Raw genomic sequence first — 19219 nt, 5'->3', positions numbered from 1 at the left:
TTTAATCAAAAGAGAAAAGGCATGATTCCATGATGTTTTATCAAAGATCATAGTCAAAGTCATATCTCATCTTATCGAAAATTCGGACGGAAGACGTACTCGTTGCTCGCGACGAGATCGCATCTAGTTATTATTATTATTATTATTGTTTTTTTTCTTACCGATTTTGTGCACGCGAGTTCTCGAAAACGGCTCGCTCGATTTTCATGAAACTTTCAGGACTGATAGGGCATGGAAAAAACTAGATATATATTTTTTTGTTTTGATGACGTCACTTCCGGTTTTGAGATTTCCGCGTTTTAGTGATTTTCAGAGGGTCACTTTGTCCGGCAGTTTTCTCAAAAACCACTTCACACAGAAGCATGAAATTTTTAGTGATGCTAGAGCAACCTTTGGAGAAGTGAATTTCGTATATCACAACCACCGGAAGTACGAAGTGCCGACGCTCGCTATGGCCCGAAAATAGTCCTATCAAGAATTTCAAAATTTTTAACACATTTTCTATGATAACTTTTTACCTAGAAATATTTTGTTAAAACATGTAGAACAAAAGAAGTGTAGAATTCAAAGATCTTTCAAATGACATCTCGAAAAAAGGGCTGGCCCTTAAAATTAAGGGCCTAGAGGGGCCGAAAGTTTTTCCTTTTTATCTCAAAAACTATTGAGAATTTGTAATTCGTCAAAGAAGCAAAGTTGTTCAAAATATCAAGTTAAATCTATCGAAGTCGTCAAAATATGTCCGGCGTCGTCACTTCCGGCCAAACCGGAAGTAGTCGAAAAACTCGTATATTTGCCGTTCTTGACAAGTTTTTGGGTTACATTTGTCTCTGGGAGCATAAAAAGTAATTTTTCCGTCCGTCGTCGTCACTTCCGGTCAAACCGGAAGTAGCAAAAAATGGCTTATTATGAAGGTTTTGATGCAAAATTGAAATTATAAAGTCACTGGAGACTACTTAGCTCATTGCTTTTTTTTGTTCCGGCACTTCCGGTCAAAACCGGACGGAAGACCTACTCGTTGCTTTGCAACGAGCTTTGCTCTAGTTATTATTATTATTCCTGGGAAAATTTTGTCCACGAGTGATCTTGTAAACTATACATCTGACTAAGGTAAAATGTTTTTAGGGTCAGTAGACATGTTATGTAGATTTGCCGAACGAAGGTCATTTTGCGCGCACGTGCTTGCAAGAGCGCGCACGTGCAACACGTTAAATGACCAATATAATGGATATTGCTGTAACTTTTCTTTTTTTTAATGAATTTTTTTGAAACTCATAATGTAAGGATACATTAGTAGTGTAGACAAGATGGCTTGGTCAAAATGGCAAGATCTCACGCGCATGCACGTGCGCTTTGCTCTGATTGGCTAAAACTAAGGTCTTAATATCTTTCTTGTTTCTTGTCATAATCTTTTGAAATTTTGAACATAGTCCTACATTATGAAGATCTACAGCATGATATATAAAAACTTTCTTGAAATCATGCGCATGCGCGCGTGCTGCAATCTGATTGGCTGAAACTTTAAATGGCTATATCTCCTTTGTTTTTTGAAGAAATGCTTTGAAATTTAAAACATAGTCATGCATTAGGATATCCTAAAATATGATATAGAAAAAAATTCATGAAATCACGCGCATGCATGTGTGCTGCAATCTGATTGGCTAAAACTTTATATGGCTATATCTCCTTTGTTTTTTGACGAAATATTCTGAATCTTAAAATATAGTCATTCATTTAGATATCCTTCAAGACGATAAAGAAAAAAATTTATGAAATCACGTGCATGCATGTGTGCTGCAATCCGATCGGCTGAAACTTCAAATGGCTATAACTCCCTTGTTTTCCAACCAAACAGGATGAGAATATAGATAAATAAAAGGGAATCCTACAACAAGGTGTAGTCATTATGCACGTGCCTGCACGTGAAATGAGTAAAATTAAAAATACGCTCGAATGAGTGTTTTTTTTAAATACAGGATTAAATGCTTTGATATTAAGTATATTAAAATTTTAGATAGTGCAGACAAGATAATATGGTCGTTACGCACATGAACAGGCGTGCAATGCCTATTTTTAAATATATTTTGTATTTTTCTGGGAAGACCTTGATTAAGTCTAAATTCCATAAAGTATTTCTTATTTAATAGGGATTACGGGGAATATGGCAACAAAAGGGAGTTGGGGAGCGTTTGGGGAACATCTGTAACGGTCCCCGTTACAATTAGCACTAGTTTCTTTTATTTTTATACAGCAACTGAAAGTTATTATAAATTTGAAGGCCCCATTTCCAATTCAGTGACAGAATACATTTATTTATTACATATACCGGTACATTGAATTCAAACTCCCTGTTCTTGCTTAAAAATGTTGTTAGACAGACCAATGTCTTCAACTCGAATGTCTAATTAATTAACAATATTTACTTCCATTCATATGCCGATAAATCGTAGGGAACTTAAAGTAAAAGAACCATAAACTCTGACGCATTTTTTTCAATTTTGGAGATTTTGATCGAAAAAACATGAATGGTAACCTATCAACAAAACTTTATATAAACTTGATGACAATTTTTAAATTTATGTAACAATATACCCTTGAAGTTCAAGGTCATGCTTGCTTGTAGTGAGGTGGTGTTTGTTTTGCTCCTCTGTTAAAAAGTGGATTTTTAGAGTGTTTCAGTGTTTCATTGGTGGACAAAAATACTTATAGTGTGTGATATAGATATTTTGTAAAAAGTACATGTACATTAGACAGCTTTCATAAAATTTGAAAAAGTGGACTTTGTGGGGAAAAAATCAATTGCAGAGTGATAGTGGGAGCACTGAGTTTTGTTCACCTGTTTTCACCTGTATTCCATGTACCTGGAGTTCCTGTGTTCAGGACAGGTGACCTTTGTGTGCGTGTATTTAGTATTCATTGTTCAGTGAACCATTGTGCTGTTTAACAATGGCGGATCAACAGGCCAAAGACACAAAAGAAGTACAACAAAATGAGAAAGGTTTTGGCCTACTGCTTAAGCGATCAACATTATTTCTGTCAAGAGTGCCATCTGAAGTAAAGTCACAAATTGTATCATCAAAACCAGCATCAAAATAGAGGAGAATTTCCTCCGCAGGAGAAGAGGAATCTTCAGAAATTGATGAGATAAAGGACACGCTGGAATCAATTCAGTTGGCGGTTAAAAGAATTGTTTCAAAGGATGATATACGAGAGATTGTTAAAAGTAGTGGCTGAATTCAAGGGAGACCTAAAGAGGGAATTACACGAGGAGTTAACTATTAGTATCAAAGAAGAGATCATGAAAGATTTAAAATCAGACACTCAAGAAGAATTCAAGTCACAAATGAACAACATGTTGAAGATGTTGCCAAAATAGGGAAACATCTATCGGACAAAGTAGATGGGCTCTTGATGGACAATGTTACCAACAAGGAAAATGTTTCAAATCTTAAGAAACAGATAAGTAAACTGAAGACCAAACTGTAGGATGTAAACGAGCTTGCCAGCACAGCATGGCCAATTTTAACCAGCAGTACTTGCAAAAGAACAACATCAAGATCCTTAACTGGCCAGAACGGAAGGGCCAAAAAATGAAAGAAGAGTTTTGTACCTTGCGTTACTCTCGATCTGCGGGACATCCTAGCCATTCACAGAATTCCATCCGCTGATAAACAAAATCCGCGCCCTGTGATTGTCAAGTTTAATACAACAGAGGGAAGGAAAGCTGTGATAACAAAACGTAAGCATTAAAAAAGAATTTCATCATGTTAGACCATATCACCAGCATGAATGCGCAGCTCTTGAGAACCTTAAAAGCGGAAAACAGACAACATCTCCTTGATAGTGCCTGGTACTTCAATGGCAACATATTTCCTCTACATGTGAAAGGACACAGACACAGAATTGATGTCATGAATAACATTGACAAAATACTTAGAGCTTAAAAAAAACCCAAAAATTAAAAGACTAAAATGATTAATTGTCTACAATAAGTAAAACTAGCAGGAGGAGCCTGTACAGGTGGTACATTGACTTCAAGGCGAGGTATGCCTATTGAATGGTTGACTTTTGTGAATGTAAGTATGTGTGGAGTGTGTATGTATATGTTGTTTTTGAGCACCTTCTCTAATGTTCTGTTTAATAAGAATGAAAAAAACTTTCATGACATTTGATATGTCAACTAAATTGAACAACAAAGTAGAACTGTTAGGTATATTGAATATGAATGTAAGAGGTTTCTCTTCTTACAGCCAAAAACGTAGAGATATGTTTAAAAGGGTTAAAAATAAAAATATCTCTATTGTTTGTTTTCAAGAAATACATAGTACTCATGAGACTTCAAGGTTATGGGAATCAGAATGGGGCTACAAATCCTATTTCAGTAGTTATACTAGCAGCTCAGCTGGAGTCGCAATACTTTTCAAAAATAACTTTGAATTAGAAATCCATTCAATTAAATGTGACTCTTTTGGTAGATGAAGGATATGGAAATAACGAACAGTATTCAATCTCAAAGTCCATAAAGCAATATACAAAAAAGAGCAGAGGAAACACGGACCCCCGAAACATCAGAGGTGGGATCAGGTGCCATGGAGGAGTGAGCATCCCCTGCCGACCGGTCACACCCGCCGTGTTTTTCTTGTCATGATCAGGAAATAACAGAAAAAATCCATCGTCAATTCAGTATATAAATAATGGACTAACAATAGGTATGAAAAACATCAGTCAGCATTTGACTCAGTGATAAATTGTATTTGCTGACAAGGTCATTGTATCGACCATAGAACTTACGAAATGATGACTTTAAATTAGACTGTTGATATTCATGTTTCATCAACTTGCTTGTCAATAATTAACCTCATTTTAGAAATTGTTCATACGTAGAACATGCGTATCGAATTAACTGAGAATATATACAATGTACTCCGTATGCAGGTGATGGAGGTATATTGCTGCATAAGTAAGGGAAGTTGACGATAGAAAAGTTACAGTCATCACCTTTATCCTATAGCTTAGTTGTTAAATTACCATTGACGTCTTTTTCAGGTAAAATATCCAAGTATAAAACAGCTGTGTCAGACTCTGTGGTATCTTTTATCTCAAGCTATATCGTATCGACTTGGGAATGGAATGACCATAATTTTTAATTAACAATACGTCGTCGATATGTAAATGTCGAGTGGAAGGCCACATCAAGTGTTTTCTTCTTGTCATGCATAAGAGTCTGCACAAATTCTGCTTCATATGAATATAAAAATAGGTCTGCTAATAACGGAGCGAAATTGATACGCATGGAAATTTCAATTGAATTCTAATACGATTGAGCTTGTTCTAAGTATGAATTTTAAAACGACATGAAATATTAACTAACAAGACTTTTGAAACAAAAAAAATTTCAATCAATGTCGACATTTCGCAAATTCTATGGTAAAAACATTAATCCTATCAGCAAATCTAATTATTTTGGAGATTGCCTAGTAAATCTTTTCATATGAAATTTAAAGCAATTATTTACGCACTGACTTGTCTGAGGATTTTCCTTTTACTATGTATTGCCAGTCGTCGGGGATAGTTACTCCTCCATGGCATCTGATTAGTGGTCCGTCTTTGCGCCGGATTAAGCCTAGGAATCCAGTTTACCCATAGGTTTGGTACACTAATCTCTGCTGAGTTGACAGGACTGACTGTAACTTGTTGAGACTGAAGAGTTGTTTTAAAGAATTTTACTCTTAGAATAAAACATTTGGAGATAATGAACAGTGTTCAATATCAAAGTTTCAATAACAACACAATATAGGAGCAGGGCAAATAGGAGCCTCTAAACATCAGAGTTAGGATCAGGTGCCATGGAGGTGTAAGCATTCCCTGACGACCGGTCACACACACACTGTGTGCACCTTGTCAGGATGGGGAATTAAAGGAAATATCCGTCGTAGATTCAGTATATATATTTTTGACTAGAAATAAAAATATGAGCATGAGTTTGAATAATAAATGTGGAAATTTAGAAAAGTTTAAATAACAAGCCTTATAAGCTTCCTGGAACCGTAGCATATTGTCATGTACTTTTCTAACTCTTTTAACACGTCCCATGTAGCGACTACGGAGGGATAAGCAATACCTTCATGCTTTTTTAACTTTTGAGCACGAGCACTATTCTTAAACATAGGTCTATGTTGTCAATCTTTGATTAAAATGTAATAACAAAACTTTATGATAAACCTATTGACTTCGACTTTTCTATACAATGTAATCAAATTTCCTTATTTAATTAATGCCTTTTCATACAAATTATAAAGCTAGAATATACACACCGAATTGCATGAATAAACAGATTTCCCTTTATTTTTCCAATCTGATCACGATGGGTGTGACCGAACGACAGGGGGATGCTCACTTCTCCGCGGCACCTGTTCCCTTTTCCAATGTTTTAGAGGGCAGTGTTTGCTCTACTCCAAATTTGAATTATTTCAATGGACTCTCGAGCCTAATTATTCTTTTTTTTCTCCAAATCTAAGTCATAAAAATATTTTTTTAAATCTTTACCCACAAGATAAAAACTGTATAATCAAATATTTCAATATCCCATCATTTTGAAAATAACGGTTTTTGAATTAAAAGAAAAAATGTATCTTAATATAGATTTTTGTACTGTCCAATATTTTATTATTTTCAAGATATTTATCAGAGTTGTCAAACAGAAAATTGTGATATCTTTTCTGTTACATGTGTTTTGGCCAAATTCACATACAGGGATATCTTACAGAACATAGTCTGTCTTTATTCTCTAAAGAGAATAAAGCCCACTTCTAATGACATGAATTCAGGAAACAAAAAGTTTTTTGTACAACTTTCTATTTAATTTTCTTTGTGAATTTGAAATTAAGAAGAGACTTACCTGATATTTTTCAATATTCGGTGTTTTTTCTTATTTCTTATTGTTGGGATTCCTAAATACTTAAAATTTCCAAAGCAGTCAGTAAGTTTGTGTTTAAAATCTCTTTCTGTTGGGAGGAACCTGTTTTTATAACTGTCTTCAGATCTAACTTCCCTGTTCTTTTTTTATTTTTGTGGAATGCAGTTGATCAAGTCCCCATGACGTGTTCGACCCGAGTTATACACGTTCTACCTGACTGAGCTTTTTCAATTAAGTATTTATTGTGAAAATCAAACACATTATTTTTAGATTTCTTTTGTGCAAATTCAAATTTTTGTATGACATGGGTCCATTTTTAGCAACATTAAATATTGCTATATGATGGTATTGATTTTTTTTAGCAGATAAAGAATGGAGAATGTTATATTGCCAGACCCACGCGCCTTCATCAATTCTCGCTTTTCAGATCAAGGAATTGTAAACCTTTTGAATAGTCATCTGTAAACATATCTTGTAAAAAAGGAAATCGGAAACTTTATTTGTTATTCATGTTGACGATGGGGTCTTTATTTTGAGAAGTACGATCACTTCTTTGGTTTATTTTAGCTATTGAAAGAAGCAAAGATTATCTCTTCAATTGTCTGTCCGTTTTACTCAGTTTCCCTACCATTTTATTTAGTAAACGCATAAAAATGACCATATTTATACCCCCACTTAAAAAGTGGGAGGGTATACTGTTGTGTAATCGGTATGTCCGTCCGTCCGTCTGTCTGTTACGCTTTGGGCTACACATCTCTTATCCGCAACTCCTCTTATACCACTGAGTGAAATTTAATGAAACTTTCACAGAATCTTTATTACATATTGCTTTTGTGCACCTCCTATTTTACTTTTTGATCCGACACATAGTTTGGGTTTCCCGGCCACAACAAAACATGGACTTTTCCATTATAATCATATGGGAGGCGGGGTGTTTCATTTAGTGAGCTCGTTGCTCACAGTACCTCTAGTTTCAATTTAGGTTTCTGCAATCTTTTCCTAAATTCCAGATGTTGAGCTGATTGATCCCTAAACTCTACCGAGGGGCTCTTTACCAACTGAGAAATTCAAACAAGATCTCTAAACTCTAGGCAGGGGAACTTTACCATCTGAGACATTCAAATGAGATCTTTAAACTCTAGGCAGGGGAATTTATCAAGAAGGATATGCCAAATAACGAACAGTATTCAATCTACAAGTCCATAAAACAATACAAAATAAGAGCAGAGCAAACACGGACCGCCGAAACACCATAGTGAGGTTAGGTGCCATGGAGGAGTGAGCATCCCCTGCTGACCGGTCAATTCCGCCATGTGCTCCTTGTCATAACCGGAAAATAATAGAAGATTTCGTCTTCAAATCATTAAATAATAATGGATTAAAAATTAATATGAAAAACGTCAGTCAGCATTAGACTTGATGATTTTTAAATTGTATTTGCTGACAAAGTCATTGTGTCGACCATAGAAACTTATGATGACTTTAAACTAGACTGTTGATATTCTTGTTTCATAAACTTGCTTGTTAATAATTTACCTAGTTTAAGAAATAGTTCATACGTAGAGAATGCTCTTGTGTATCGATCTTCTGAGATATACACTCCGTATAAAGGTGATGAAGGTATATTGCTGCATAAGTAAGGGAAGTTGACGGTAGAAAAGTTAAAGTCATCACGTTCATCATATAGCTTAGTTGTTAGATTACCATTAGTGTCTTTTTCAAGTAAAATATCCAAGTATGAAACAGAAATGTTGGACTCTGTGATATCTATTATCTCAAGCTCACCAGGATATATCGTATCGACGTAGGAATGGAAATTATCATTGTTAATTGACAATATGTCGTCCATATATTTAAATGTCGAGTGAAAGGCCACATCAAGTGTTTTGTTCTTATCACGTATAGGATTTTCACAAATTCTGCTTCATATGAATATGAAAATAGGTCTGCTAATAACGGAGCGCAATTGGTACTCATGGGAATTCCAATAGATTGTTGGAATACCTGATCTGCAAAAACCACATAGATATTGTCGATCAGAAACTCAAGCATCTCTTTGATGTCAACTTCAGAGTACTTGTGTGCAATCAGAATGCAATCAAATCAAGACAGGGGCTCTTTTTAAAACAAATGAGGCATTAGCTACTAGTAAAAGACCACCAATATCCTACTTAACTAAAAAGTTGCTTGTTTACAATAAATGTAGGGCATCTGTCAATTAAATCAGTTTTCTGTAATTATTTCAAGAAAGAGATGTTTTTCTTTGTTTTTCTGTAACATATGATAAAATTGGTATGACAGTTAAAAAGACAAGTACTGTTAAATTCTTAACCGACATTATTTTATTGAACACAATATTATACACTGGCATAACGTTATAAACAACAACCAAAAACATGAGATAAACTTTATCAAAGTCAATATAGCATTTTTAAAATTACAACACAACCTCTAATGAGCCTTTGGATAAGTTACACTTACATATCGGTTCAATTTACAGAAAAAATAATAATAAATAATAATAATAATAATACTTTATTTAAAGAGGGTGACTCAATTAGTGCGAGCACTATTCTTCCTTGAGGCCCTCTATAAAAATACATATATAATACACAATGATAAATAGTACATTCAACAATGTTATATATTACACAACATACAATAATAATACATGCATTAATTATTTCAATAATACAGTCCACAGATATACAATTATATAATAATTTAAGTTGAACGTTGGTCTATTATAAATTTTCTTGACTTGATTTTAAAATTTTGAAGTGATGGAGACATTCTTATATTTATAGGTAAATTGTTCCACAATACTGCACCCGAATATTGAAAAGAATTTTGAAATAATTTGGTTTTGTGCTTTGGAACACACAAGTCAAAATTAGATTCAGATCTTAGATGGTAAGAATTGGTTGATTGGTAATTGAACATTTCAGACAGGTAATATGGACTTGCACCGTAAAGCGTTTTATATACTAATGCTAACTTATTTACAGTCAATTGCTCGTGTACTGATAGCCAATCAAGTTTTTCAAATAAGGGTTTTGATGGCGTGTCATAGGCAGCATCTAAGATACAGCGAGCTGCCCGTTTTTGTAATTTGTGAATCCTCTCGAGGCTAGAGGCTGATGCATTTCCCCAAATTGTTAAACAGTATTCAATTGATGGCATTATATAAGCATTATAGAATAACTTTCTTGTGTTTAATGGAAGATATTTCTTAATTCTTCGTAATACAGATATCTTTCCAGATAAAGATTTACAAACAGCATCGATATGTGTATTAAAGTTAAGTGAATTATCAATATGAATTCCAAGTAATTTTTCATGTGTGACATTCTCAAGAAAATGATCTGAAATTTCTAATATTAGATTTTGGTTTGTCTGTTTTGATCGTCTCTGATGTGTGCCTATCAACATGCATTTTGTTTTACTAGTGTTCAACAATGAAACATAAACAGCACTATAAACCTAGAATCACATCACAGCCGTGCAGCACAAAGTCACATTATGGAGATAAATCAGATTAAGGTAAATATATGTCTCAGGGACAGACACACCAACAAAGACTACAAATCTTACCTAGTGGAGTAGGCTGTGCACCAGTCCTAACCGCTCAAGGAAGCTATAACGGATTTAAACTGTAAATAATATAAATTTTCATTTTAAAAAAGACCCGTGTAATCAGTGCTGCATATCTAAATTACATACCAAAGAAATTCATTTGTATTAGAGAATAATGTCATTTTATTAAGTTTAAAGATACATAAAAAGAATACTTGTATATATTATTAACATATTGTAAAACAGTCTTTTTTTACAGATTTATACGGATATACTGCTTGTATGTACTTGTATATACTTATGTGTAAATGTTCAACACTAAAAATTCATTTATTATTGCACAACACTTAAAAAGAATCTCCTGTACCGTACCCGATGAAACGTCAATTTCATAGTTCTAATTAAAAAATTAACAACTAAAACTGTCAGTTTTGGTATGCACATAGAATAAAGAAACAACAGAAAAAATTCAAAATTGATAACTTGGATGTAGTTGAAGCATGAGAGATTTGATTGTTTAAGGTAGATAAAGAAGAAGCTGTTTGGAAATCTGTCATCGTAGTTGATGAGAGCGATGACGATGAATCAGCTGACAAGGACGATGACCGTGAAGATGATGTCGATGATGAAGCTGTCGAGAAAACTGCTGATGTCACGTCTGATGTTAATGATGATGATGGTGATGTGGATGTTTTCAATTCTAATTGATTTCTGAATTCTGACCCCACGCACTGATCACATGTGAAGAAACCGTCAGGGTCTTCTCGGAGTTTGATTCGGTACAAACGGTTGTAGTTAGTTCCCCAGAAGTTTGTCTGCCAGTTAGGGGTGGCCTGAGCTGCCTCGTTTGGATACATCCCATTACCAAATTTGGCGAATTCGATATTTCTTTCCATAGTCTTGTAGAAAATTTTCTCGATTTCTGGTATCCCAGGAAGTCCGAATCCCACACCACCTGACATAGAAAGGAGAGTGTCTCTGAAACCAGGATGGACAGATGTAACTTCCGGTCTTATCTCACGCATTTTCCCTACAAAATACAAATGTATTTTACTTGTAAATAATTTGCCAAGATCTTCCAATCGCTTCCCATTGTGCTATGGTTGCAACATTAAAAAATGAGGTAAACATACGGACAGTTCGATCTTTCAATGTTATCAATAAGATTCTACAAAATCAGTTTATAACATTAACTGTTAAAAATTTAACGATTGGGATGTCCCAGAAAAGTAAATATTTTTTTCTATGAAATCATTATGGATCTCTAAACTTGCCTCCAATTAGGGTGGCGGTATATACAGAGCCAGAATTCGGAGTGGGCTGGGTTAAAACAGTTTGTCTTATATAATCTCTAAACTCTTCTGTCAAATTAGAAGAAGGGATCAGAGAGTTATAAACGAAGGTAAAATAATACAGCTGGTCGTTTATTGTTTCTTCATACTCCAAAAAGGCTTGGTACTCCGTGACACTAAAATATCTCTTTGTTGGTAGAAATCCTATGAGACTTTCGAGGTATTTGTAAGATGACGTTGTGTTTGATCCCAGATGATTCAAAACAAAGGTCAGGTGTCCTTTGGAAAAGTACTCATCGGTATTGCCGTCAAAGATTAAATATCCTCCCCATTCATTTGGTAGGTCATCAGTGAATAACTCTCTGATTTTATCAAACACTTGGGAAAGGACGTCTTCACCATAAACTGTATACATTGGATAAATTATGATTAGTTTCACGACTTTCTCTGGTGGCATATGGAGTTTGAATAATAATCTGGTGGTCACTCCAAATGTACCACCCCCTCCGCCGGCAATGGCCCAGAAGAATTCACTGTCACTAACGTTAGACGTGCTTCCGTTGTTGTAAATGGTATGTACGTAGTCTTTTGTCGTTGTGACGATTCTACCGTCCGCCATGATCATTTCTACCTCCAGTAAATTATCAACAGCCATTCCATAGAATCGACAGATTGGACTGTGTCCCCCTCCTAGAGTGTATCCGCCCATACCAACGGTGTGGGCACTGCCACCGACAATCACCCTCCCGTACTTGTCTACCTAAAAGGAAAACCAGAAAGAGTTAAACCATCTTCTAAAAAACGTCCTCGAACGTTATTGATATGTAGACATTAAAATGCTACATGAAACCTATAGAGATAACAAACAGTATTCACGATCAAAAGTCCATAAAACATTACAAAATAGAAGCAAAGCAAACAAGGACCTCCGAAACATCAGAGGTGGGATCAGATGCCATGAAGGAGTGAGCATTCCCTGCTGACCGGTCACACCCGCCGTGTGCTCCTTGTCATGATCGGGAAATAACGGGGAAAATCCGTCGTCAGTTTAGTAAAAAAATAATAGACTAAAAATAAGTATGAAAAAATGTCAGTCAGCATTTGACTCAATAATAAGTTGTATTTTCTGATGAGGTCATTGTATCTACCATAGAACTTACGAAATAATGACTTTTATGATGAGGTAAATTCATTTATAAATAGATTTATCATGATCTCTAACTGCAAAATGATGAAAAAGATGGAAATTACAACAGTTATTGACCTCCAAAAACTAAAAGCAAACCACATCTGTAAACAAAGCAAAAATGTACCCTCGGAAACTAAAGGTGTCATTAGGTGACGACCATTTGATCCTGAGCGGGGGGGGGGGGGGGGGGGCAAATTTTTTTGAGACGGATTATTTATTTTCATGCCTGTCGAGGACAGATTATTTATTTTCAAGATTATCAAGGACAGATTATTTATTTTCTTCTGTGTCTTACCGTACCTTGATCAATTGATTCTAAAAGACTAATCATTTATATACCATATTCGGATACAGGATTTGGGGAGGGGACAGGTATAACTTTGTTTAGGCAAGAGGTCTGGGGCTGCCGTAAGGGCCCCAGTGGGTCCTGGGCGAAGCCCTGGTGGAGGCCAAGGGAGTACACCCACCCCCACCCCCTGACCCCCGAAGCTCTTGGGGTTTCGTGTATTTTAAGGGTAAAACCAGGCACTATTATAGTGGTATTGGTTAATATGAATCAAAGTATGACATAATTAATACTTGTCATACTGTACTTTGAATGAAGTAAGTTCAGGGAGCAAAGCCACCTGAAGCTCTTGGGTTTTTCAATACCGGTATGTATAAGAGTAAAACTTTTGTAGGAATTAGTTAGATGTGTACCAAAGTATGACATTATTAAGTCATATCATACTTTGAATGAAAAGGGCCCAGGGTGCGAAGCCCCCTGAAGCTCTTGGGTTTTTGTCTATTTTAAGAGTAAAACTAGGCACAAAAATATTGGTATTGTTCCAAAGTATGGCATTATTATTATTATTCGTATCATACTTTGAAATTTGAAGGGAGGGCCTGGGGTCGTACAAATGTACGTCCCCCTTAAATCCGCCAGTGTATATTTTGTATTAATTTATCTAGAAAGTATAATTATTCGACAAGAAAATTTATCTTTTGTGGTGTATAAGAATTGGTTTGTATTTAACGGTATTCTCCACACCTACTAATTAAGTGCACATTGTCATGTTGATAAACTGACTTAAGTATCCACTCTGGTAATCTGATTTTAAATACTATTTGGTTCTAAAATGGCGAGCGAAGCGAGCCCAAAAAAAATTTGGAATTGAAGACTTTTGAGATTAAATTACACGTAAATAAAAAAGGTATTTTTACAATATTTAATTATCAGAAGTCAAGGTCAGATTATTTATTTTCTCTGTAGTGGAGGACAGATTATTTATTTTCAACATTTTCAGGGACAGATTATTTATTTCCAAAATCTGCCAGCCCCCCCCCCCCCCCCCAGAATCAAATGGTCGTCCCCTTATGTTTTACAAAAAAAACATGAGAAATCAAAGATAACGAAGCTCTCCTCGTCAAATGTTATCAGTGTTAGTAATGCAAATCTCGCATCATTTTTTTGTATTTAGAGTGCACACTGAGGTCAACATCCATCAAAGTTGTTAAAGTAGGACAAACAGTTTCTTTGGAATAAACATGCTCCAAAAACTTTAAGCTTGTCATACATCAAGAAAATATTAATTCAGTCACAACATCCGAAGCAAATGTATATCCTTAGATGCATTCTCTATGCATGTTTAATCATAACAAGCCAACAAGCCATACAATGAAAGAGCTGATCCAAAATCATACCCTGATCTCTCATCTGGAAAATGAGGGAAAGATCCAGCATCCTAAGCAGGTCTCGTAGTGTTCATCTCTAATAAATCGTCCAAGCTAATTTGATTAAAGTATGGTTAAAATTCACGCATCCAGAAAATACAGGGCATATCAAGCACAGATCTGGGTTTGTTTCATTCCTTGAAATTTAAGTTTGGTTCAGATCGGACCTATAATTACTTGGGAACGGACCTGCTCTAAAAACTTTGACCTGGTCCCTCAACTGGAAAAAAAATATAGGTCTACCTATCCAGCATTTAAGGTACATGTAAGTCTGGTAGTGTCCATCCCTAGATGCATCATCAATGCAGGTTTGGTCAAGGTAGGGCTTATAGTTACTTAGGAATATATCTGCTCCAAAATCTTTAACCTGGTCACTCATCTGGAAAATTAAGGCCATGCAGATCCAGCATCTGAAGCAAGTCTTGTAGTACCTATCCGTAGATGCATCCTCAATGAAAGTTTGGTCAATGTTGGGCTTATAAATGTTGTTACTTGGGAAATGGATCTGTTTCAAAAACATCATATGATCACTCATCTGGAAAATGTGAGTCAAATCCAGCAAGTCTGGTAGTGCCCATCCCTAGATATATCATCTATTTAAGTTTTGTTCAGGTAGGGTTTTTAATTCCTTGGAAATAGACCTGCTCCAAGTACTCTAACCTGATAAGTATTCTGGGAAATATGTCAGATCCAGCATCTGCAGCAGGTCTGGTAGTGTCCATCCCTAGATGCATTATGCATGCAAGTTTGGTCAAGGAAGGGCTTATAATCATTTGGGAATGAACCTGCTCTAAGAACTTTAACTGGGACGCTGAAGCTAACGCTGACACCGACGCCGGGGGAATAGGATATATGTTCATTTTATTTTTGTCAAAGTGAAGTAATAAAAAGAAAAGTGTAGATTATTACACTTTTTCTCTACAGGAGGATTATTAATCTGGACACAAATTCTTAATACGTCTCTCTATATATAATAACTACTTTCTTCTCTATAGAAACCCCTGCTTACTTATATAATTTAGAAATTCGGATTTTACGCATTACTCTTTAAACATTAATTCTGCTCACTACTATTTAAACATTAAGTCTAATCATTTCTCTTTAAACATTAAGTCTACTCACTTCTCTTTAAACATAAATTTTACTCACTACTCTATAAACATTAATTCCACTCACTACTCTTTAAACATGAAGTCTACTCACTTCCCTTTAAACATTAATTCTACTCACTTCACTTTAGACATTAATTCTATTCACTTCTCTATAGACATTAATTCTACTCACTTCACTTTAGACATTAATTCTACTCACTACTCTATAAACATTATTTCCACTCACTACTCTTTTAAAATTATACTCACTTCTCTATATAAACACTAATTCTACTAACTTCTTTGAAGACATTAATTCTACTAACTTCTCTGTAGACATTAATACTACTCACTTCTCTATAGACATTGATTCTACTCACTTCTCTATAGACATTAATTCTACTCACTATTTTATAGACATTACTTCTACTCACTTCTCTGTAGACATTAATTCTACTCACTTCTCTGTAGACATTAATTCTACTCAATTCTCTGTAAACATTAATTCTACTCACTTCTCTATAGACATAAATTCTACTCACTTCTCTATAGACATTAATTCTACTCACTTCTCAAAAGACGTTAATTCTACTCACTTCTCTATAGATATTAATTCTACTCGCTTCTCTAAAGACATTAACTCTACTCACTACTTTATACACATTAATTCTACTCACTTCTCTATAAACATTAAAATTCTACTCACTTCTCTATAGACATTAATTCTACTCACTGCTTTATAGACATTAATTCTACTCACTTTTCTATAGACATTAATTCTACTCGCTTCTCTAAAGACATTAATTCTACTCACTACTTTATAGACATTAATTCTACTCACTTCTCTATAGACATTAATTCTACTCACTTCTCAAAAGACGTTAATTCTACTCACTTCTCTATAGACATCAATCCATTGGTTTCCAGGTCCCACGGTAATTGTCCCGTTTTCATGTCTCCAGGAATCTAGATCCACTTCTCTGCCCTTCATCAAACTTAGATTTATCTAAGTGTAAAACGGTTTTAAATCTCATTCATAACTACCTGTAAACATTGCTGTTTCAAATTTTGCAAACTTTTTTTTTCAATTTTAAAACGCTTTATTTCAAACCTGTAATGTGCCATTCCCCGTAGAACGACCATTGAAGTCGTGTCCAGTACCCAGAACAGTCACTCGCAGATTATATTGTCTGGCGAAGGCGATGGTGTCTTTGACATCGTCACGTGACATAGCCATGACAACCGCGAAAGGGTAACTAGTCCTGATGAGGTTGTGCATCAATGTGACGTTAGTGTAGGTTTTATTGTCAGAAGGAAATACAACTGATCCGTTAGGAAGGGAAGAAGAAAACGCTTGGATGACGCTGATGCTTGGAAAACAGGAGTCTTCAGGATAGCAGAAAGGGGTCAAGGTTAAACAAAGGTCAGGGAGGACCAATAAAAGGACCATAGATATGATAATCATTCTGAAAAAAAAGTGCATGAAAAGATTTTTTTATTAAAATAAAAAAAAGATTTTTTATTAGATATTGCAACTGCATTTCTTTCTTAAAATAATATTCCTATAGTTCAACAAACAAATTATTTTCAATGATCATAGAGGGAACGACTTTACTTTACCGGTCCCCAGAAAAACGCGTAAAATGTAGTGTCGCCGAAGGCGACTTCAGTTTATATGAGATCGCGAAAAAATTTTAAATACGCGGGTTTTTTTTTTTTTTTTTTTTTTTTTTGCTTTTTGATCTCAAAATCGAATTCTACGGTTAAAAGTTAAGTTTAAAACTACGTTTTAAACGGTTTTAACCTCGTTCTCTGAAAACATTTAACTAATATTGTTTATTCAAGGAAAAAATCGACAAAGAAAGATTATTCATGAACGAAACGCGTGCGGTGCATGCTTAGTGTCATTTCTTTCGGACTTAGCCATTCTTCCATATAAACAAACAAACGAAACGCCTTTGAAGCTGAATTATGATCTTAGAAAAATTACAGAAACATCTGAATTTCTTAACTTATCTAAGAGAACGAGTCACTAACCCTAATCCATCGTATGGTATGCAAGGACAAAGACGTTTAGACGAAATCTTCCGGGCAGATGCTAGACTAACCCTTATCAGTCGAATAATGTCCGAGGACTAACCTTAATCTCTCAGATGGACGCGAGACTAACCCTAATCAGTCGAATACTAGTGCAAGGACTAACCCTAATCTCTCAGGTGGGTGCAAGACTAGATCTATTTCTAATCACTCATATAGTGTGCAAATTTAACCCATTTCAGTTGAGTGACGTAGTTGTTACGTCATAGTCCAGTGAGCGCCAGGATCTTGCGGATCTTGGGACCGGTAAAGTAAAGTCTACCCGAAATCTGCATCATTTACAACTAACATATTTCAGGAAAAAAAACATTCCTATCCATGCATCCAATCTATTAATATAGCAAATGCCCTTAATTGTTATTGAAGAGAAATAATTTTTTAATGTTTATTTTAAAAGAGGAAATAAAATAGTCCTCACCTTTTACGCTCAGGCTCCTGGGTCTGCGTGGACTACCGTCCTTTACTCCGCGGTATTTAAGTTCATTCCCGGAGACACGGATATTAACCCCAGTCATAAGGTCTGGAATGTTTCGAAATACCTTTAAATTTATAACGAGCGGATTGTCAGGTGCTTAACATTGACAAAAAAGAAACATGAATCTTTCAGTATGTTTTAAATTTGGATATGTAGTCAATTCTTACCTGTTTTGTATCTCAGATTCTTATTTATTTACAGCATTTTCTATACACTACGGAACCTGATCCCATCTGATGTTTTGCAATCAAAACTGGCGAACTGGAATGCAGTGTGCAATAATCATAACTAATTGCATTCAACAATGCATTTCGCAATTCAAATTTTAACAGGTGTCCCATCATATGAGATTGTCAAGGTTATATAGTGGTGATCTGATACCATTTCTTTGAAATTATGGTGCCATCTTTACTTTCCAAATTCTGCAGGTCAAGATTTCAACTTTATTAATTAAACTGTATGAATGAAATCGGGCTCGAAATACCAAAATTAAAACGCACGTGTACACTGTACGTTGTAATAAACCCGGCCTTCTCAAATTCTCACCAGAGTCAATGCTTTTCTCGCAAAAAAGGTGTCGCGAAAATTTAATGATCTTCAAAATTTAATGTTCCTTGAATTCATACATATTGTAACGTGCAACGCGGCCGAGCTTGGTGTGTGTGATTTGTTTTGTATCACCGAGGCGTTACACTAGGTTCGTTAACCTGTTACCTCAGGTTTTTGTTGATCAAGTCCAATGTATACAAATATATACATATTTACAAGATATACAGTTTCTTCTCGATTGGACAACCACTAACTGTGGTCAACGGTTATCTCCCGCAATGAATTTCTTCTTGTCCTGCCACTTCATTCGTACTGCTGCATCTT

General features: G+C 35.2%; 1 protein-coding gene across 1 annotated transcript; it reads right to left on the bottom strand.

Moving 5' to 3' along the window:
* Positions 1 to 10373: 10373 nt before the first annotated feature.
* On the bottom strand, positions 10374 to 17236 carry LOC134243342 (uncharacterized). The gene is made up of 4 exons (XM_062725602.1): positions 16886 to 17236; positions 16670 to 16780; positions 11764 to 12541; positions 10374 to 11519 (listed from the first exon to the last, which is right to left on the bottom strand). The coding sequence occupies exons 1-4, from the start codon at positions 17222 to 17224 to the stop codon at positions 10915 to 10917; spliced, it is 1833 nt and encodes a 610-aa protein (XP_062581586.1). The 5' UTR covers positions 17225 to 17236; the 3' UTR covers positions 10374 to 10914.
* Between the last annotated feature and the right edge of the window lie 1983 nt (positions 17237 to 19219).

Source organism: Saccostrea cucullata, unplaced genomic scaffold (assembly GCF_032062105.1).
Source record: "Saccostrea cucullata isolate Sc308-1 unplaced genomic scaffold, CSIRO_AGI_Scuc_v1 ctg2532, whole genome shotgun sequence".
In the NCBI taxonomy this organism is placed as follows: domain Eukaryota; kingdom Metazoa; phylum Mollusca; class Bivalvia; order Ostreida; family Ostreidae; genus Saccostrea; species Saccostrea cuccullata.
Note: the sequence above shows the minus strand (reverse complement) of the source record. Positions and strands in the feature narration are given on the sequence as shown.